We start from the raw sequence: 23,129 nt of genomic DNA, 5'->3' as shown, positions 1-23,129 counted from the left end.
CGGTGGCGTGAGTGATAATGAGTGTCAGCTGTACGCGCACCGGTCCCGCATGCCTCACGGGGAGCTAGGGAGCATAAGAGGACGAGCGACGGGACTGCCGACGAGAGAGGACCGGGCCCGGAAGTTAAGTTTGTTTATGTTCGTGTGGCCGGCAGTCGACCGTGAGGTGGCTGCCGGCCTTTTATTTGCTGAATTATTGTTTGTTTATTTTGTATTAAAGTTTGTTAAATGTTCGCCGGTTCCCGCCTCCTTCCTTCCCTTCTATTGAACCTTGTTACAACGAGTTATTACGGCAATCCGTGTTCTAGGTGTAGTACGGTAAGGAAAACCCTAGTGCATGCCCAGAATGAGTAACGGGACTTCTGGTGCGAAATGCAAAGACAATCCACATAAACGGAACTACGGGAGGATCAGAGAAAATGTTGATCATCTCACAGATAAAAGTGAAGAAGTATACAACTGAACGGGCACTGGAGGTGTTGTTGGACACTGATAGTTCAGATGGCGATTCTTCGGACACTTCGTGGAGAGATTTAAGGCACAGGTCTCCTCCGTTCCGACGTGCGAGAGAGAAGAGAGGTAAGACAGACAAGGAAATGGACAAAAAGTGTCTCTTTCTTGTGCACATTTGGTGTACATACAGTGTGTATATACATATAGTGATAAATGTTTGTGTGTGTGTGTGTGTGTGTCTGTTTGTTCTGTTTAATGAATGCAATTTCAATTATTCATATTTACAGGTAGAACACAGCAACACGGCAGAGGTTGGACACATGAAGCACATCAACATGGTCCTGCTGAGGACCGGACATGGGCCGCTGTGAACCATCCTGAACCAGCTGAAGATCCAGAACCTGTTAGTCACGAGTGGCATGAAATGAACTGGCAGCCAAAAAACCTTACCTTCACTGAAAATCCTGGGCCTGTCAGTGATGCTGCTGCTCTTCATTCAGTAGAACCTAAAGACTTTATTGAACTGTTCATTTCTGATGTAGTGATTCAGAACATTGTTGATCAGACCAACATGTATGCAGATCAGTGCATTCAGGCTACGGATGGTTCTTCACAACATGCTAGAATTCATGCATGGAAGCCTGTCACAGGTTCAGAAATGAAAACCTTCCTGGGGCTGTTTTTTCTCACTGGTATCATTTATAAGCCCGAACTTGATATGTACTGGTCCACAGATGAAATGGTAGCTACCCCCTACTTCAGCAAGGTCATGTCTCGCAACAGGTTTGAAATCATATGGAGATTTCTTCACTTCAATGATAATACAGCAAGGCCAGCCAATGACACTGACAGGCTGTACAAAGTCCGCCCCGTCTTAGATTACCTTGTGTCCAAATTTCGTGAAATGTATCAGCCAAACACAAACATTTGCATCGATGAGGGTATGCTTCTTTGGCGGGGCCGCCTAGCTTTCAGGGTGTACAATCCTAAAAAACCCATCAAATATGGAATAAAATCCTACATCTTGTGCGATTCTGAAACGGGGTACTGTTTCAACATGAAGCCCTACTGTGGAGAAAGTGCTCCCCTGAAAGACACCGTTGTCTCTCTTCTTGATCGCCTAGCAGGTCATGGCTACAGATTATTTATGGATACTTTTTACAACTCTGTGCCACTGTGTAAGCACCTACTTGATTTGAAAACCCATGTCTGTGGTACAATTAGGAATAACAGAGGTGAACCACCAGTCATTCGAGATCTCAGAAATGCTGACCTTAGGATTGGGGAAACAGTCATGCGTCACAGTGAAAATGTGATGGTCTTGGCATGGCGACACAAACAAACAGCGAAAATGGTCACAACATGCCATGAGAACAACACAGAAGAAGTTGAGTTATGGCAGAGAGGCCACCGAGACAAAATTGCAACGCAAAAACCAGCATGCATTGTGGAATACAATAATGCAATGAAGGGAGTTGACAAATTGGATGAAAATATTGGGTACTACCCCTTTGTACGGAAGTCACAGAAGTGGACAAAGAAATTTGTCACGTATCTGTTGCAGATCAGTTTGTTCAATGCTTTTGTGATTTACAAAGCAAAAAACCCACAAGGTAATTGTAAAAGTCTCCTCTCTTTCATCCAGAGTGTTGTAAAATCATGGACCAGCCAAGAACAGGCTGGTGGTGGGGAAGAAAGAGATGACCCTCCAGCTGAAAACACTCCTAGAGCACCATACAACACTGACCCTATAAATAGGGTGAATGAACTTTTTGCCGTCCATGCACTTGTTCCGATTACTTCCACTTCCAAAAAGCAACGCCCGACGAGAAGATGCAGGGTTTGTACACGTAAGGGTTTGCGAAGTGAAACCTCGTTGTACTGCAAAGGTTGTTGCGTCCCCTTACATTCTGGGAATTGCTACACGGTCTACCACTCAAAGATAAACTACAGTGCCTAAATTTGATTTACTGGTATTTTTTCTCTTGTGACATCTGATTGTATTTTGGTTGAAAGTGCACTTTGTTTATAAAAATGCATTTTCTCAGTTTTTTGTTCAAAATGTTGTATTTTTGATGAAACCTATCTGCATTTCAGTGGTGATAAAACATGAACACATGAAGCAGAGGCTTGGTTCTTTATTTTGATATATATTATGTTCAAATACTCTGTGGGCCGTAAAATTTTGGTGAAAATCCTCAAGAATGCTGGCGGTGGCTGGCAACTTAAAAAAAAAAACGCTGGTGGGGGAAAAGTTGAGATGCAACGTTAGACCTGTTTCGCTTCTACTCTCTGAATATTGTGGATTTTAATATAGTTTATTGCCCAATAAAGATGTCCTCATTTACATTGTCTGACCAAATCAACCACTACAAATGCCTTAAAACGGCTATTTTTGTTTTATTCTTTCCCACCGTGCATGGGCAGCATCTGTCTGGGTAACCATGTGCTTACAGACGAACTGTGTTCATGTTTATATATCCAAACAGTGGATAACGGTGGCAGGTTTTGGAAACGCAGTTTTGCCCTCTTTTATTCACGTGTCGGTCGCGGTACGGTGAACTGAATGTGCTGTTTCTCTCTCCCGCAGTACTGATGACAGTTTCCAACTGAATAAAGCTAAGGTTTATCCGAAAAGACGCTAGCTTTGGTGTTATGTGCTTCTTCTAAATCTGCTAAATCTAGTGAAAGAGATGCTAATTTAGCAACATTGGCCGGACAAATTAGGAATGAATGGGAAACAATGCGTCACTTAGAAGTGTAGCCGAGGCAAAGAGGATTTTTGGTGTGGCGACGCACCGCGGCAAAGTGAATATAGCGGAAACACTTTTATTTTATTTTACAGGTAAATTCAATATTAAATTTGATTTACATCAGGACTTCTTTGACATTTCTAGAACATTTTAACAAAACTGTGATAATACTGATAGTTGCGAAAAAAATGTTGGTCACTATAACCGTGATTTGAAATGTTCATTCCGTTTCATCTCTAGTACTACCGTATCAGTTCGAGCCGGAATCTGATCCTGAAAATGCAGAAGACCAAGATGATCCATCAACTCTGCAAGCACGACTTGGGCAGGACGTAAAAGACTGGTAAGGTTTTATCTTATGAATAGTTAACGATAGGTAACTGTTTTACCTTTCATTAACGATGTTATAAAGATTTGCCTTCAGTGTTGAAATGATCATGAATTATGATCAAAACATACTGGTGTTCTCTTACCGTTTACGTTTAGGTGCAAATGTGAAAACTGTATTAAAATGCCCAGTGAAGTTGAAAATGTATGCTGCTTGGAAGTACAAAAGGTATAAGTCAATACTTTGTGTCTATATGTATGAAAAAGAATATCTGTGTAATACATAAATACACTCAAGCTTTTACACTTTAAAATGCATTATAAGTAGTTATTGCCTTGTCTTCCACAGGTTGTGAGACGAATGAATCAGGTGTCAGGTCCTTTAAAATGTGTGACGCACCACCCAGGCTTCCAGACGATCTGTTTAAATCCTTACACCCTCCAGAACATTAATAATATTTACATGGCTGATTATGGACCTGTGAGGCGTAGAACAGAGGAAGAGTATGTTTTTTTATGTGATCTAATTTCTTTACTTTATAAATCAAAACAAATAACATGAATGGTTTTCTTCAGAATATTTATTTGTTCAGAAAAGTCAAAAAAGTAATAATGTAAACTGTCTTTAATCTGTCTTCACAGGCGGTACAGATTTCTCGCCCATCAAAGCTTCGTAAGCTGGTGCTGGGGCTTTTTAGGACGGGAAGTCAGAGTTGTTCTCCCGTCCTGCGCTGTGCTTCGGATTCAACAGGAGTTCCCTGATCCTGATGGACAGTTTGTAGGCTTTCGACCACCCCTTGACTGAAGCAACAACTTCAAACTGAGAGGACGGGGCGCAGGAATGGGGATTTGTTTTAATTGTTCAGATAAATAGTCTGTAAATATAGGGTACAGATGGATATTGTAGAAAAATATATAAACTGTTGATCCACACCCAACAGACTCGAAACAATCACATGCATCACTACATGTAAATTGTATTTGTAAGGGCGTGACAATAAACATATTTTCTAACATACCACCTTGTTCATAGCTTGACCTGAAGTGCTTTGCTGCAAAGTGCAACATGCCGTAATATAAGCTAAAACATGCATGTAGAAAAATTATCAATTATATTTAACATTATTTTAATATCAAAGTATTATTCCTACATTTATTTACTATGACATAAAATGAGTAAATATAATCAAAATCTCAAGTCAAAAGTATTAAAACAAGTTAAACATCATGTTTGTTCTGCAGCTGGTAAATCTTCTTCACCTCCTCTGTTATCTCTTGTATACTGACGGGTGGATCAACATTTACATTTATTCATTTGACAGACGCTTTTATCCAAAGAGACTTACAAGTAGGAGAGCATATGAACATTTTGTCAACACGCTAAACAGTACCGTTAGTTTAAAAAGCAACGCTACTAGGAGGATTAAAGCTGGAGTAAGCAAAGGAGAGAATTAACAAGATTTTTTTTTCAACGAAACATCACTTTGGTTTAAATCATTGAACATGAAGCTTTGTCATCAGCATGTTGTTTTTATCAGACACGATCCTGCGACATGAAACGCCACAAAAACACTTGAGGGTGACACGCCGTATTTAATCAGAAGAGAAAAGTAACATCATTCTTATTAGTAACTGAAAATAAATGAAACTACTACTAAATGAACTACTGTAAAACTACTCATGAATAATAATGATCACAAAATATCAGTTGCGCATGTAAACTACACACTGTCACATGAACAAGAAGTTACAGATGAAGACTCATCTCTGATGCGTGTGAAGTACGTCATTAACAACTAGCCATTCAGTTCCGTACACACGGCAAAGAATTTCTGTAAATGCGGTTGTCACACGCATGAACTGTGTGTAATCCTGAATGTAATTCACGAGTTAAATATGGAAAAGGTGTCTTGTTATTTTTTCACAGGTTTCCAAAATTCTACTGATTTACTTTAAACAACAAACGAACATCATCACTGTACATAAGCGCAAATGCGCAAAACACAACAACCCAAAATCCCAGCAAACAAACAATCCTGACAGCACACATCTAGAAGACGTCTATTTGATGTCTGTATTTGCATCTGCAAGACATTTTCTGATCGTTTGCTCATCTGCAACACGTCTCTGAGACATCTAGAGGATGTTTATGATTTACAATGGATATACAACAGCTCTTTCTACAACCTTTATCAGATTGCATAAAACTATTTCACAAAAACAAAGGAATTTACTACGAGCACATTTATTTCAGGTTATAGACACGGTTTATAAAAATAGTAAAAGACACTATGATTCCAGTGCAGTTTGTTCTTCAGCATGTTTCTTCTGATGAGAATTAAAACTTCCTAAATAAGTGAATCTCTCTCCACAGATGGAGCAGTGATAAGGTTTCTCTCCAGTGTGAACTCTCTTATGGGTTTTTAGGACATCTAATCGAGCAAACGTCTTGTCACACTGAGAACATTTATAAGGTCTTTCTCCTGTGTGAGTTCTCTGGTGTTTTGTAAAAATGTTCTGACGATTAAAACTTCTCCCACATACACTGCAGTGATAAGGTTTTTCTCCAGTGTGAATTCTTTTATGAAAAATAAAAGAACTTTGGTTAGTAAATCTCTTTCCACAGTGAGAGCAGAGGTAAGGTTTCTCTCCAGTGTGAGTTCTCTCATGAGTTATCAGCTGAGATTTATGACGGAAACGTTTATCACAGTGTGAACACTGATAGGGTTTCACATCAGAGTGAGTTTTTTGGTGCGACTTTAAAGAACCTGAATCCCTAAAGGTTTTTCCACATTCACTGCACTGATACGGTCTCTCATTGGTGTGTATGCGCACATGCTTCGTCAGATGAGGTTTGTGGTTGAATCTCTTGTCACAGTGAGGACACTCGTACGGTTTTTCTCCCGTGTGAATTCTCTGATGAGCAACAAGATTTCCTTTGGTTCTGAAATATTTGTCACATTCACTGCAGTGGAAAGGTTTTTCATCACTGTGTGTTTTCATGTGAATCTTCAGACTAGAAGAGAAGACAAAACTCCTCCCACACTGCTGACAGGGAAAGTGTTTCTCATCTCTGTGCTCTTGTGAATGAAGTTTCTTCTCTTGAAAGGTAGGAAAGCTGATGTCACATCTGGTGCAGGTGAAGAGTTTCTGTTCTGTGTGTTTTCTCTCATGTGTCTCTAAACGTCTCTGTGAACTGAATGTCTTTCCACAGGTGATGCAGGAAAGAGTTTGTGCTGTCAGTCGCTGTTTTGATGTAGAGGCCGTTTCTCCATCACAACATGAATCACCGCTCTCATCTGAAACTAACACAACAAATGATAACTTTGGGATGATTATATAATAGGAATAATTACAAATTCTGATGTATCGGTGTAAAGACCTGCTTTGGTCATGAGCACAACCAGTCATCGAGTAACTGTTGGACTTTGAAACTCATGGAAAATGGAACATACAGTTGTCATTTTTACTCAGTTTCATCTAAGGGGTCATTTGAAGTGCATACAGGTCAAGATAAAGCACTTAAATTGGATAATTTATGGAAAAACTATCATCCAATAACTGACATAAAATGTCCACCCTGTTATGGACAAACACACAATAGCCTAATATGCTAATAATATATGTTTGTGTATAATTTTTTACTTTAAAAATATCAAGTGAAACGTTGCCTGTAGTATATTTGATTACATTTTTGTGACAACTTATTGAAATACAAGTCATTTCACATAATGCGTGTCTTTTCCTTAAAAACGGATAGCTTTTACCATTTTTTAACAACACTGCACACTAGCAGAATTAAATGAAAGACAGTAACTTGACATTGCATTGTTGATCAATTTACTCCAAAAATGGCAAAAACCTGTGAAAATCCAGATGGATAGTTAAAAGAAACTTAAATAACAGGGTGGACAGAGCGATCACAGTGGACACAACAATGACAGAGCTGCTATACATGTCAAATGGTATGACCCCAGGAATACATTGATAATTCATCATTAATATAAACATTAGTATTAACTTTAAAAACTGTATTTCAAATATTCCCATCAAGGCCATTTATGCCTGCCAAATTTGATTTTAAATTAAAATGTCAAATAGTGTAACCTGTTACACCATTCGACTTCTATAACAAACCTTTCTGTTAGGGGCCAATTTAGTCAAATATCACTAGTTTATGTTGCTAATTAAATATGTAATATAAACTAAACTACTATTTGGAACTATTGTCAAGTGTTCAATGATTTTTTTGTTGTTGAGAAAATGGTGCCTTATCATCATCATCTAATACTAGCTTGACAATACTTAGACGGACATTCTGTTCAAAGCAAACAATGTGACTCAATGTGTCGCATTGTTTGCTTTGAACAGAATGTCCGTCTAAGTATTGTCAAGCTAGTATTAGTTTCGCAGATATGTTTTTAATTAACATTTTTTAATATTGTAGTAGTCCAGGGATATTACCTGATTCAGACATTGACACTCGAATCCTTAAATAATAATTCCTGCATTGCTTTTAGGCATTGAAGACAGACATACTGTTGTAGCCTACAGGTATGTGCCGATTGGTTGATGCGCATTCCTGCGCTGTGATTGGACGGCCATGTAAAAAGTGACATTGATGAGCACAATCATCATGCATTAACACATCTTCCCCCATTGGATGTATAATGAGCAGCACTAAACTATATTTTAGCATTTTAGAATGCATACACTGCTGAAAAAGCGATAGAAACCATCACACAAATTCTACTGGATTTAATGGTTATGAAGGGAATTTTATTGGTTGTAATGGAACCAAAAGTCGCTACTGGTATGTGTTGAGTTTATTGTGCTTGGACAATGGATGCGCAAGCGGCGCGTTTATAGCGCGTTAGTATCCTTTTACAGATGCGCGACCATTTATAGCGGTCACAAATAACAGATATACGAGTTATTGCATGTTTGCATGATTCATTTTTTAAACTATTGAACTTTTCAGTCACTAGCGTATATAAGAGATCAATAAATCATTTAAAGTGAACCACAGAGAATGCAAGATGTGAATGAGCTTTGCTCATTTTAGTCATTTAGTAAGACTGGTTAATTCAGTTGGCTATTGTGGGCTGAAAAGTTAGTTGAAAATTATAAAAAGCTATATTATAAAAAACATTTCTGTTTGGCTGAATAAAAGTAATGTTTTATATAACTTAATAATTGTCATTTTCATCAAATTTTATTAGAACTTTTTACATGTCAAAGTCACTTTGGTTAAGCCACTTTAAGGTACGGTAGGCCTACTGTGTGTGTACAAGATCAGGATGGCACCACCTCCGCCTCATTTTGAGCCAGGAAAAACCCTGAATTGTTTTTCGTTTTCAATCCTCCTATGTGGTCTGTTCCATATGAAGAATTCAGATACAAAACCCTCCAAGTCCGTGAGATGACTTTTCGTTTAAACAAGCATTTTTTTTATCAGGCTCCTCCATTTAACTTTACTTCCAGCAAAACCAGATATTTCAGAGTGTGGTATTTATTTAGTGGGTTTTGAAGCAAAATTATTTGAGTAACGTATATGTGAGGAGAGCATTCGCTTAACATCATAATCTCATTTTTGACGGTGGTAGCTTTTAGTGGGTTTTGCATCTAAACTCTTCATAATGTATGTAGCCGCCCGCCACGTGCGCAGAATCAGAGCGGCAAGCGAAGCTTGAGCAGAATGTTTTTAATGCGAACGGCAAACGCAATAAGAACTTTTAATTTATTTTATCTAAAAAGTGAACTATTGTCACATACGGATTAATTGATATGAAATTAGGCAATTCAAATTTCAAGCAGTTTCAATCCCTTTTTCTCAAATCCAAGTATTTTTAAACCTTTAAACCCGTGCCAACCCTGCCTAACACTAATACAACATTAAGAAAAGAAAAAAAGTTGAAAATACGTATGAGAAAACACAACAATCAGATCAAATATTAAAGAAGGAAACATACCTGAAGGAATAAAATCATCATCATCATCATCATCATCATCATGATTTTCGTCTTCATCAGTGTGATCTTCTTCTTCTTCTTCTTCTGGTGTTTGTGTTCTCATCTCCATGAGTTTCCTGCAGTCCATCAGTGTGACAGAACACATGTTGAGTGGTCTGGTGTTCAGGATCTGCTGTTCTCCAGCGTTACAGACAGAATCCAGAGACTCTGTGGAGGTTTGATCAGTAGATTCATCCTGATTCAAGGTGTGATTACTGTCACACACAGTGTCCTGAGCGTCTGTGGGGTTTGTGTCAGTATAACAGAGTAAAGTGAGGCTGAGCTCCGAGTCCTGTGTGTGTCTGGACTTCTGTTCAGAGAGGAAATATATTTAGATAAAGCTATAAACTATGACAGTGAGATTAAAAACAGTATTAAAATACAAACATTTAAAAGCAGTAAATGATGTTGAATGTGTCCAAACCTCAGTGTTGAGTTCATCTCCTCTTGTCCTCAGCTTTTCCTCCAGTAACGCCACCTCTTTCTTCAGCTGACAGATTTCTGTGATGAAATCATCAATATCCAGCATGGACAGATCAGTTCCCACTGATTTACAGCACATCTGTGACGTCATCCTCAACATCTCAACACAAACACACACACACAACACTCTGTTTAAAACACTCAAGAGAGAAAATCAGAGTGATGTGAACACGCAGCGCTTGATGTTTGACTTTCTTTCTTTCTTTAGTGGGTTTATCGGCGGACTGAAGAGCTGCAGAGCGACTCCTGCTGGACTGGAGACACAAGACGTGAATAAGCAAGAAAACAAGTAAGAGTTTCCTACCACATTAAAGGTACAGTGCGGGATGTTTTGTATGATCTATTAACAGAAATGCAATATAACATACAAAACTGTGTCTTTAGATGTGTATAAAAACCTTACGTAATGAAAAGTTATGTTTTTATTACCTTAGAATAAACCAGTTGTATCTACATAGGGAGCGGGCCTATCTACATGGATTTGTTGTTGCGCTGCCATGTTTTGTACAGTAAGCTCTAACGGACAAACAGCTCCACAGAGCGCGTTTCGTATATGTTGGTCTTCGTGTGTGTTTTTAGACGCAGCTTGCGTCATCACTGAGTTGAAGACGCACAAAGTAGTAAGTCGTAGTACGGAGAGGAGGAGGAGTAGTCATCGTCTAGCTGAAGCAATTGATTGTTCTGTCTTAGAAGTTTTGATAAAATGGAGGACCATGCGTATTGTGCACAAGAGCCGACAGAGCGTGAATCTCCGTCGTCAAAGAAGCGCAAACGTGATGCTGCCAGACGAATTAGAGACAAACGGCGGCAGAAATCCAGGATAAACATCGGTGTATCTATTACCAGATGGAAGGCACTGTTGAAAGACAAATGTTTTCAAGGCAACGCAGAAGTTGCCTGTTTTCTGCTAGACTGGTAAAATAATTCAACATTTTCAATGTTTCCACTTTTTCAATGTTTACCAAACAACTGTTTTGTTGAAACGGTAACGTTAGCATTTTATACAAATGGCCATATAACCTCCGAATAATAATGTTTTTCCGTCCCTGCGGTACGTACTCCGGTTGTTCCTGACTTTACAAAAGGGGAGACAAACGTCTACTAACTTACACCTAACTGCCTATGTCGCTATCAGATCAAACGCTTTGAACAGCGTTGCTATTTACGATTAGCTAACTTTAGTTACTTCACTACTCTCAGCGTGTACTAGATAGCACGCAAGAAATATATCTAATTATAGAATTGTGACAGTAACTTTCGCAATAGAATACATGTTAAATGATTAATTATGTTAATATATTGCCTTACCTGCTTGTATCACTACTATCCGCTGTCTCAGTAGACGACATCTTTTTTTTACTGTTGCGGCCACCGTCGTAATTCGAAAGGGAGGGGTGGGCAAATGACTCAGAGATTCGTTGCAAAACTATAATACAACGCTAGTGGCCGCTGATTTTCAAGAACTGCGCCTTTAATTTAAAAACGTTTTCTCGGGTTGATGGTGTTCTATTAGTCGGCTAATGCGAATCTGAAGAACTGCAGAAAGATGTGTAATCTATGTTTATTTCAAATCTTCACCAAACATAATTTTTTAACGTACATTTTTAATCTGCAGTTTTGTAAAGTGAGAAGATAATAACCAGTCATTAATAACGCACAGTTTTCCAAGTATAAACCTTTACAGAAGGTTAGTAAACTAATTCAAAGTGTAGATAATCCATTTGATAGAGAACAAAGTTTTATTTTGCAGCAGTGATGGCTTTATCTACGGTGGCGTATTGTTGCATACATTTGATTTTTTTCCACTCAATTAGGCCTATGTCATAATAATGAGATAATATGTCGTTAAAACTAAATAATATGTCATTAAAACAATATATTTTCTCGTTTTGACGGGAGGGGTTATAAAGGGACTTTCTAAAAAAAGGATAACACTTTATTTAGATACTGAAGTAAATTACACAAATAACCAAAGACTTCAACACAATATAGAGGATTCAAAGCAGATATTTATCGACTGAGATGAATAAACATTATATTTAAGCTTAACATTATATCCTTGTTTTACCACAATTTTAGCAGGATGTCCGTTTTTTAGATACAACCATCAAAAGCTTCTTCAGTCACACTCAGGGTCCGTTCATTTAAACGCGCCAAATCAATCGAAAATCACTAAAATATGTGTTTACTCTCACATCTGTAGGATTTAAAGTAAAGAAAGAATATTAATAAACCGCTAAAGTAATATCGTGCAGTGAGGTAAAACAAAATAACCGTTGATGTTTTAATGATGCGAGATGATATTCTCTTTGCAGAACAAGAGAATTTGCGTGCTGGACAAGCACGCGCATTAAACAAATAGGAACCGTTTTAATTGTTTTATCTTATTAAACACCAGTGAAATAGCTGTGAAAAGTCGGATTAATAGCATTGACAATATAACATATTTTACTCTGATCATACATTTTCCATATAATGACATAATAAATAGAAATGACCAAATTCATTAATCAAATTACAAATTACAACGTTCTCCATGGGATTAATTCATGACGTTATTTGAGGACGTCGCTCCAACGTTTCTAGAAGGTTAGCAAAAATTCTTAGAAATGGAACGTTGCCAAGAGGTCCTCAGAACGTGGTCATAAAGTAATAAAAATGTCACTGTGACCAAAATGAAGACGAATTGGCGACGTCGTCAGACCGTACTGTGGCGTTTGATTCTTTCGTCTATCTCAGTGTCCTCATACTAATAATAACCCCGTTAACATGGCTAAATACTAATAAAATGTCTTTGTGACTCAAACCGAGAAAAAAGTAAAAATAAATCAGTCAAGTTAAACGAACCATCTCGTCAAAAAACTGAATTTACGGAATTCATGCAATTCCGTTACGTTTTGTTGGAATGTCGATTAATGAAAACCTGCGTGAGAAAAAAATGTTTTTCCCTGCACGATCTAATGTGTCGTGTCTTATTAACTCAGTCATTCAATTCAATGTAATTTTATAGCGCTTTTACAATTTGCATTGCATCAAAGCAGCTATCCACCTTATTTTTGAACGCGGAAGTAAACGACGTGACGTACTTCCGACTTCCATATTATTTGCCGGTGTTCTGCCAATTTAAGCATCCCTATCAAATTTTGCTACCTCCATACAAAACAGGACTAACCCCTCCCCCAACCCAACCCTTACACCTAAATAACCCCTCCCCCAACCCAATCACAACACGAGGGTAGCACAAATTTATGGGTAGCAAAAATTGGCAGAACACCGGCCGGTGGAAAACAATGGAAGTGTGTCGCTGTGGGAGCACGCTCAAAACGTATAGTAATAGTATAGCGCAACCGTGCGCATGTTAAATGTATCTGGACATAAGAGACATATTTAAATACCAAAGGGGTAATAATTAGCAATTTAATGGTAGTAAAATGGGTATAAGACGTTGCAAGTCACTACTTAAATATTAATAATTTATCACGTAGGTGGTATAGGCGTCTTAGAAAAGGTAGCTTTACATCCATTCTAAATCATAAACATCTTACAGACGTCTTCTAGATGTTTATATGACATCTGACAGCAAACAATCATAAAATACATCTTGCAGATGTAAATGCAGACATTCAATTTATTTCAAATAACAGCAGATGACTGTCCAAAGCACAGATAATATACATTATAATAAAGCCTGTGATTTATGTCACTGACTAGATAGAATCAGAAATATGTACATTATTAAGTCATTATTAAACTATACTGAATGATCCTGGAGTTGATCAGAACTGAACACCACATCAACTGTTATGATATATAAATCTGATTTGTTCTTAGATCTGATTTTGTTTTTAATCTAGCTACTGTATCTAACAAAAAAAAAGATATCATAAACTGTGAATTATGTTTGTGTAAATCTTTTAAGAAGGGTTTTTCTGCTTTTCTGACAGATTGTTTAGCATGTTTCTTCTGTTGAGTCTGAAAACCTCCTAAATAATAAATGTGTCTCCACAGATTATCTGGTGGATTTCTCTCCAGTGTGAACTTTCTGATGGAGTTTCAGAAGAACGCGTTGAGTAAACGCCTTGTCACACTGACAGCATTTGTAAGGTTTTTCTCCAGTATGAAGTCTCTCGTGTGTCTTCAAATTGTAAAGTCGACTAAAACACTTCCCACAAAAACTGCAGTGATAAGGCTTTTCTCCAGTGTGAAATCTCAGATGATCTTTAAAAGCACCTGACCGAGTGAAGCTCTTCCCACAAACATTGCAGAGATAAGGTTTTTCTCCAGTGTGAACTCTCTGATGATCTATGAGAAAAAAAAAAAAAGTAAAGCTCTTTCCACACTCAGAGCAGAGGAAAGGTTTCTCTCCAGTATGAATTCTCTCATGAACCATCAAATATGACTTCTGATGGAAACGTTTGTCACAGTGTGAACACTGATGGAGTTTCTCAGAGTGTATTTTTTGGTGTGATTTTAAATAACCTGAATTTTTAAATGTTTTTCCACATTCGCTGCACAGAAACCGTTTCTCATCAGTGTGTACACGCACGTGTCTTTCAAAACAAGATGCAGTGTAAAATCTCTTCTCACAGTGAGGACACTCGTGCTTTTTCTCCTTCCTCTGAATCTCTTCCGTTTCACTGCTCTCATCTGAAAGAAACAAGACAGGTCAAGCTTAAGCACTTACACCGGATCATTTATAGAAACATTTTAAACAGATAAATGACATTAATGTCCACCCTGTTGTGGACAAACGCATGATAGTCTTGTATGGGATTTACAGTAAAAGACCCCTAAACCAGTTATGATGAATGTAGACACGGAGTCAGGAATGCTATCAATCGAAGAAAATTTACGGAAGAAAAATAGTTTGTAGTTTTGCCAGCAGAAGTCAGCTTCAGCACTCTCAAGGAGTTCCACAGCCAACCTGCCTTACATCCAAAATGCAGTAGTATTTAAACTAACAGAGTCAACTAATTACGTCATTACTTGGGTAAATCAAGCTCACAGGATTGGTTATCAATAATCACTTAAACAAGAACACAAAGCTCTAAAACACTTCTGGAGTCATGAGACAGGACATATAGTCCTCTAGATCAGTGGTTCTCAAACTGGGGGCCGTGGCCCCCTGGGGGACCCCAAGATGGATCCAGGGGGGCCACAGATTTTGTGGCATTTTATGAAATATAGAAATTGATCATACATTTTATGCAATCAAACATCAGAAAAATGACACCACCAACCAAAAGAATTCAGGTTCCAGCATTGTATAACTGAATGTTTTTGGTTTAATTAAAATTCTAAGTTTAAGATTATACGTCTTTATATTGGGGGCCGCAAAGCGATGCACTTAACACAAAGGGGCCTTACAACGAAAAAGTTTGAGAACCACTGCTCTAGATTATCAAAGATGACAGGCATATACTATAATACTAAATTAAAACATGACGTTACGTCCGTCTCGTTATTTCTTACTCCTTCTCCTGAAACATTACAATCACACATACACAAACCCCTCAAGGGTAGAGTGTGTGCTAATAGATGTTTTTCAAAGTCCCTTTTTCACAGTAACACAGGACTAGCAGGAAGAGAGGGCCTAAGCATTCATTAAAGACTTAAACCATTAATTATTCATAATCAGAAATGGTTAGTCTTAATCATGCTTAAAGCATCAATAAAATATAAGATGATGCTGAATAATAATTGATTAATATTTGTCAAAAACCACACAAAAGTATTTATATTTGAAGTAAGGTGAAGCCATGGCATCCGTCCCTACAGTCTGATATACTAATAATATATGTTTGTGTATTACTCTTGCTTTAATCAGCAGACAATGGGTCACTTAACCTTCTTTAAGTTTTTACATTCATGCATTTGGCAGACGCTTTTATACAAAGCGAGTTACATTGTATTGTATTATACATTTGTTTCTGACTATGCGCAATCCCCTGGGATCGATCCCATGACATTGCTCTAACCACTGAGCCACAGGAAAGTTATTAAAGGGATACTTCCCCCAAAAATTACTCAGGTTGTTTCAAGGCTGTATAGTACATTTATTTGTTCTGTTAAACACAAAGAAAGGTTTTTGGAAGAATATAACTTTTAGTTCTGGGACATCATCCACTACCATAGTAGAAACAAATATTGTATGTTTTTTGTTTTGTTCTGTTGTACACAAAATTTGATATTTTGAAGAATTTAGGAAAAATTCAGTTGTGGGCCACCTATGACTACCATTTAACTTTTCCTACTATGGTCGTGACTGTGAGACGACGTAGTCGCAGGAAAAAACATCACTCAACCGTTCTGATTACAGTCTCGAACAGGTTTGCCCCGCTCAGTGACGCACCGACTGAGAAACCTGCTGAAAGTGCCCTAGTTATCGGTGATTCTATTGTTCGGAACGTTAACATAGAGGCACCAGCCACCATAGTCCAATGTTTACCGGGAGCCAGAGCGCCTGACATCAAGTCAAATTTAAATGTGCTGGCTAAGGCTAATCGTAAATTCAGTAAGATTGTCATTCACGTCGGCACAAATGATGTTCGACTCCGTCAATCGGAGATCACAAAAGATAACATTAAAGAGGTGTGTGAGCTCGCAAGCAAGATGTCAGACACTGTAATATTCTCTGGCCCCCTCACTGCTTATCGTGGGGATGAGATTTATAGCAGATTATCATCACTAAATGGCTGGTTGTCTGAGTGGTGCCTGCAGAATGATATAGTTTTTATAAATAACTGGAAGAGTTTTGAGGGCAGACCTGACCTGTTGAAACGAGATGGTCTCCATCCCTCCTGGGCTGGGGATTCCATCCTGTCTAGAAATATGGCACAAATTCTTAATAATGCTAATGCTAAAACTTGACTCGCTGGGGCCCAGGTCAGGGAGCAGAAAGAATGGCTTAACCAACTGTCTGCTTGCCGTCTTACGTCACAGAATACACAAAATGTACAACATGTAGTAATCCGTTCTCCCAAACATCACAAAATAGAGACTGTGTCTGTCCCCCGGATTAGCAAACATAAAATAATGCGTAAACCTCTTGAAAGTAATTTAATAAACGTTAAACAAACTAAACATGAACAAAATACAGATAATCAACTGTTACGACTCGGATTGCTAAATATTAGATCTCTCTCTAATAAAGCACTTTTTGTTAACGATATGATAACAGATCATAAAATAGACATGCTCTGTTTGACAGAAACATGACTAAAACCAGATGATTATATTACTTTAAATGAATCTGTCCCCCAAGATTATTATTATAAACAAGAGCCTCGTCTAAAAGGCAGAGGGGGAGGTGTCGCAGCACTTTACAATAACTCTCTTAGCATTTCCCAGAAGTCGAACTCTAAATACAATTCTTTTGAAGTCATGGTACTTCATGTTTCAACACCTAATACTAAAGATAAAACATTTTTAAATTTTATTCTGGCTATTGTATATAGGCCTCCAGGGCACCACACAGATTTTATTAAAGAATTTGGTGGGTTCTTATCAGAACTAGTACTGGCCGCAGATAGACTCCTTGTCGTTGGTGACTTTAACATCCATGTAGATAACGATACAGATGCCTTAGGAATGGCTTTCAAAGACACTCTTAACTCCATGGGCATTAGTCAACATGTGTCAGGACCCACTCGCCTTCGTAATCATACTTTAGATTTAATACTGTCTTACGGTATAACCATTAAAAAAATCAGACTATTTCTGTGGTTTAAATTGAGCAGCGCGACTACATAACTGAGATGTACACATCACGCGCACTCAGGGACATTTATGTTGATTATATTTTGCCGCTATATCCTCTAATATCTTTATTTAGCGCCAAACGCGCTTCCCCTTTCCGCTCCGCGAGCGCTGCTTCTCCCGCCAAAGACACGTCGCATATAAAGACCTGCAGACACCAAGAACAGGTAAATAAATGGACACTTTTTCTGTAATGCTTAAGTCAACGAAAATGCAGCAGTAATTAAGTATTTTTAGCTGTCAGTCAGTTTACTGTTTGCTATATAGGTTTGTGACAGATTATAAAACATACGTCTTGTATCTACATATAGCATTTATGATATTAACAGCATAAATAATCAGCATGTTAAGAACATTTCATTGTGAATCATATTTTAATTGGAAATAATATTTAGAATCAGTTCTAGTATGAATGGCATGGAAAGACTGTTAGTAATTTTGTAAGTACTCCTGCTCATGATATATTTATTTCAGTTGTTACATTTAGATTTAGATATTTTATAGAGACCGCAGCCCCCCCCCCCCCAAAAGCCGTAAACCTAGGGGAAACACTGAGTTCCATCGAATAATGGAATGCATAGTCTATATAGAAAACTGGATGAGTAACAACTTTTTATTACTGAACTCGGACAAAACAGAAGTGTTACTTATTGGACCGAAAACTGCTATAAGTAACAACCAAGAATACTGCTTAACTATTGATGGATGTTCCATAAAACCCTCGTCGTCAGCAAAGAATCTTGGCGTTCTATTCGATAGTAATCTGTCATTTGAGAGCCATGTCGCCAACACCTGTAAAATTGCGTTTTTCCATCTCAAGAATATATCTAAACTACGTCATATGCTGTCAATGTCAGATGCAGAGAAGTTAATTCATGCATTCATGACATCAAGACTAGATTACTGTAATGCACTGTTAGGTGGTTGCCCTGCAGGCTTATTACAAAAACTCCAACTGGTCCAAAACACGGCAGCTCGAGTTCCTACATGTACAAAAATGTATGAACATATTAGCCCGGTTCTGTCAACCTTGCACTGGTTACCTATAAAGCATCGCGTTAACTTTAAAATCTTGCTTATTACCTATAAAGCCTTACATGGTTTAGCTCCTCAATACTTGAATGAACTCCTTTTGTATTACAGTCCTTCACGTGCATTACGCTCTCAGGCGTCCTGTCAGTTGGTAATACCTAGAATTTCAAAATCAAGTGCAGGTGGTAGATCCTTCTCCTATCTAGCGCCTAAACTTTGGAATAGTCTTCCCTGCACTGTCCGGGAGGCAGACACACTCTGTCAGTTTAAATCTAGACTAAAGACGCATCTTTTTAATCTTGCATACACTACTCTTCCATAATATAAATCCTCTGAGGGTTTAGGCTGCACTAGTTAGATCAACCGGAACCAGGAACACTTCCAACAACAACTGATGTACTACTAGCAAAGAGCACTTTTCCACCATCACGCCGAATCGTTCTCGTTGCTTAATCGTTCCACTCCGTGCCGATCCATGCCAGCCGGTACGTAAATGGTTTAATTTTCCACCGCAGAGCTGATAACGGAAATTTTTAGAATGTAAACACAAACACGTCACACGCTGCCTTGGTAAACACAAGAGACTGAGCTATAACGGCTCTGCGCGCATTCATTAGCACGATTCAGCACGGTTATAGAACCGAGCTGAAAATTCCAAGCTAAGAATTTAGCTCGGAATTTCAAATCCTACCTCTCCGGCAGATCCTTCAGGGTGTCATGGAGGGGCTCGCTGTCCACTGCCCAACACATGATCACTGGGGTCCCTCAGGGATCGGTGCTTGGACCGCTACTTTTTTCCATCTACACGTCATCCTTGGGACCTATCATACGGGCACATGGCTTCTCCTACCACGGTTATGCTGACGACACCCAGATCTACATCTCGTTTCACCCAGACGATACCACTGTATCAGCTCGCATTACTGCCTGCCTAGAGGACATCTCGGCTTGGATGAAAGAGCATCACCTCCAGCTGAACCCTGCCAAGACAGAACTACTCGTGTTTCCGGCACACCCCACGGTGCAACACGATCTCACCATCCGACTTGGCAATACCACAATCACTCCTTCCAAAACAGCCAGGAACCTCGGAGTCATATTTGATGAACAGCTGTCCTTCAATGATCACATTGCAAAGACAACGCGGTCATGCCGATATGCCTTATTCAACATTAGAAAGGTTAGACCCTATCTCACTGAGCATGCGGCACAACTCCTTGTCCAGGCCCTGGTAATCTCAAGGTTGGACTACTGCAATGCTCTCCTTGCTGGTCTTCCTGCAAAGGCTATCAAACCGCTCCAGCTGGTTCAGAACGCAGCAGCACGCCTCTTCTTCCAACAGCCCAAAAGGGCTCATGTGACGCCCCTTTTCATCTCCCTCCACTGGCTACCGGTTGAAGCCCGTATCAGATTCAAGTCACTAATGCTTGCCTACAGGACTATCACTGGATCTGCACCGACATACTTTCACACCCTCCTACACTCCTACACCCCATCAAGATCCCTGCGTTCTGCAAACCAGCGGCGCCTTGTACTGCCTTCTCATAAGGGCAGTAAATCGCTTTCCCGCTCATTCTCATTCACAACTCCTTCCTGGTGGAACATTCTTCCTAATTCGGTCCGGTCAACCACATCTCTCACAACATTCAAAAAACTACTTAAAACCCACCTCTTCTGTGAATACTTGACAGACAGATGAAAAAAATAAAAATAAAAAATAAAAACACTAACCCACTCGCTTTCTCTCAACAGGTAGTGGTCTAGCTTTTGGTAAAATTAGTAACTTTGTATTGGCACCTATTGCACTATTGCTCCTGTATGACATATCGCTTATTGCTCCTTATACTCTTTGTAAGTCACTTTGGATAAAAGCGTCTGCTAAATGACTAAATGTAAATGTAAATGTAAAATGTAAGAACAGTTTGTAATCGTGTCGTGTCGAACCAGGCTCAAGTGGAAACATAACTGTAACCGTTTCAGACTGTGCTTAGAACGATTCGGCGCGATGGTGGAAAAGCGCTCAAAGAGTGCAGAACAGTACTCTACTCTCAGCCAGTCTTGTCTCATTGTTCCAAGGTTACCACAGCGAGCAGGATGCAGTTCATGGCCTGACCTGATAGTAGAGCGGAGACCTGACAAGAGCTGAGATGATAGAGCTGGATAAAGAAGGACGCGGCGACTTGACACATCTTCACCACAAATTTTCAAATGCTATTAGATTATTAATGATAATCTTAAACTATAATTTACCTTATTAGTAAGTTTATTTATTTTTATTTAGCCTTGTTGTGCAAGCTCTCTGGAGCTTGTGCAGAGGCAGCAGCTTTTGCCAGATGGGAACTGGAATCCCCTGGTTGGGCCTGGGTTCTCCTGAGGTTTTTTTTCTCGATAAGAGTTTTGGGTTCCACGCCACCGTTTGCATACTGTTTTTGCACTATTTGCCTGGCCGGGGGGGGCTGCTTTAGAATTTTAAAGTTTTACTTCAGTAATATTGCATATAGGAATTTATAGTCTGTTATATTTGACATGTGCTTCTCTCTCCTTTATCTTAAATGTGTGCTCTCACTGTGCGTGCGAGCGTGCGTGCGTGTGTCTATGTGTGTTAGTATGTGTGCATATTGTGTGTGTGGAGTGTTTTGTATGTGGGTATGTCTGTCTTCTGTGTTTTCACCTTTTTCTTGTTTTTACAGGTATAACTTTAATTGTTTTGCTTATAGTCAATAAGTCTTATGTACAGCTCCTTTGTAACAATGAAAATTGTAAAAAGTGCTATATAAATAAAGTTGAGTTGAGTTGTCAATGATGTCCCAGAAGTGAAAACTGCTAACATTCTTCCAAATATCTTTCTCTGTGTTACTCAGAAGAACAAAGTAATTTAGGAAGTATGAAATCACTAACCTGACTACGTCAGACTTCGTACTTCCGCACAATTTCAGTTCAGTTCGCTTCTGTACGAAGCAAAGCTAAGTAGCAGAGTTTGGTATTACCCGGCTATGAAATCACATGAGGGGGAATAAATGATGACAGAATTTTCATTTTTGGGTGAACAATCCCTTTGAAATAGAAGTCATCTTATTCATAATGTGTCTATTTCTTTAAAACTGTTAATTTACATGTAATAAGAAAATTGGCAAAAAAAAGTATGAAATATAAGACAGTTAGTTAAAAAAACTAACAGGGTGGACAGTCTGGACACAAAAATCACAGGGTGGACACAATACCAAAAACATTTTGGCTCATCATTTTGAACACATTTTACTCCTTACATATTTAAGGATCTGAGTTTTCTACTGAAACGTTTATAAATAAACCTGCTCGAAGGTCTTTCACGCTGGAAAGTCTGCCACGTACAAGCATGACTGACTGATGTTAAACAGTTCTCCCCACGGTATGATTATGCTGGACCATTAACTACTAGCTTTTGGTTGCAGTTTTTGTAGAGATTCGTATCCCTTCTAACCACAACCCTATTTCAGTCTTAGCAACACCACAGTCCTATTTACTTAAATTAGATATTTTTTTAATTATCAACAGTACTTAAGCTTAAATGCCTTTTTCAAGATTTTGTTTTATTTAACTTGTGATACAAGGTCCTCTTTATCGAAACATCAGAAATTCACGCCACAGTCAAATATCATGAAAAAACTAAACAACATTAAAGTGATAAACATACCTGAGGGAATAAAATCGTCGTCCTCATCATCGTCATGATTCTCATCTTCATCAGTGTGATCTTCTTCCTTCACTGTGGGTTCTGTTTTCATCTCCATGAGTTTCCTGCAGTCCATCAGTGTGACAGAACACATGTTGAGTGGTCTGGTGTTCAGGATCTGCTGTTCTCCAGCGTTACAGACAGAATCCAGAGACTCTGTGGAGGTTTGATCAGTAGATTCATCCTGATTCAAGGTGTGATTACTGTCACACACAGTGTCCTGAGCGTCTGTGTCAGTATAACAGAGTAAAGTGAGGCTGAGCTCCGAGTCCTGTGTGTGTCTGGAGCACAGCCCATCAGCCTGTGACGTCATCATCAACACCGAAACACAAAAATACAAACACACACAACACTCTGTTTAAAACCCTAAAGAGAGAAAATCAGAGTGATGTGAACACGCAGCGCTTGATGTTTGACTTTCTTTCTTTCTTTAGTGGGTTTATCGGCGGACTGAAGAGCTGCAGAGCGACTCCTGCTGGACTGGAGACACAACACACTCGACACTGCATTCATGAATCATGATTTCACACAGATTGCTTGAGAGACCCGTTACAGGGGTGATAGTGTGGTGAAGACGTGTGCACTAAAGTAATAGAACAC

General features: G+C 38.8%; 2 protein-coding genes across 2 annotated transcripts in view; one reads left to right on the top strand and one right to left on the bottom strand.

The window, feature by feature from the left end:
* LOC130553101 (zinc finger protein 271-like) overlaps nt 1-23,050 on the bottom strand; it is a 24,903-nt gene extending 1,853 nt beyond the window's left edge. The window contains exons 1-4 of the mRNA XM_057331847.1: nt 22,491-23,050; nt 14,040-14,674; nt 9,506-9,854; nt 5,909-6,838 (exon numbers count right to left, since the gene is read on the bottom strand). Of these exons, the coding sequence (XP_057187830.1) occupies nt 5,909-6,838; nt 9,506-9,854; nt 14,040-14,674; nt 22,491-22,845 (2,269 nt within the window). The 5' untranslated portion in view covers nt 22,846-23,050. The remainder of the gene's footprint in view (nt 1-5,908; nt 6,839-9,505; nt 9,855-14,039; nt 14,675-22,490) is intronic.
* On the top strand, nt 11-4,550 carry LOC130552895 (piggyBac transposable element-derived protein 4-like). Its single transcript, XM_057331572.1, has 5 exons — nt 11-579; nt 741-3,549; nt 3,693-3,762; nt 3,883-4,037; nt 4,176-4,550. Exons 1-2 carry the CDS (start codon nt 420-422, stop codon nt 2,411-2,413), a joined length of 1,833 nt encoding a protein of 610 aa, XP_057187555.1. The 5' UTR covers nt 11-419; the 3' UTR covers nt 2,414-3,549; nt 3,693-3,762; nt 3,883-4,037; nt 4,176-4,550.
* Nucleotides 23,051-23,129: the final 79 nt, after the last annotated feature.

The sequence above is a fragment of the Triplophysa rosa genome, linkage group LG4 (assembly GCF_024868665.1).
Source record: "Triplophysa rosa linkage group LG4, Trosa_1v2, whole genome shotgun sequence".
In the NCBI taxonomy this organism is placed as follows: Eukaryota; Metazoa; Chordata; class Actinopteri; order Cypriniformes; family Nemacheilidae; genus Triplophysa; species Triplophysa rosa.
Note: the sequence above shows the minus strand (reverse complement) of the source record. Positions and strands in the feature narration are given on the sequence as shown.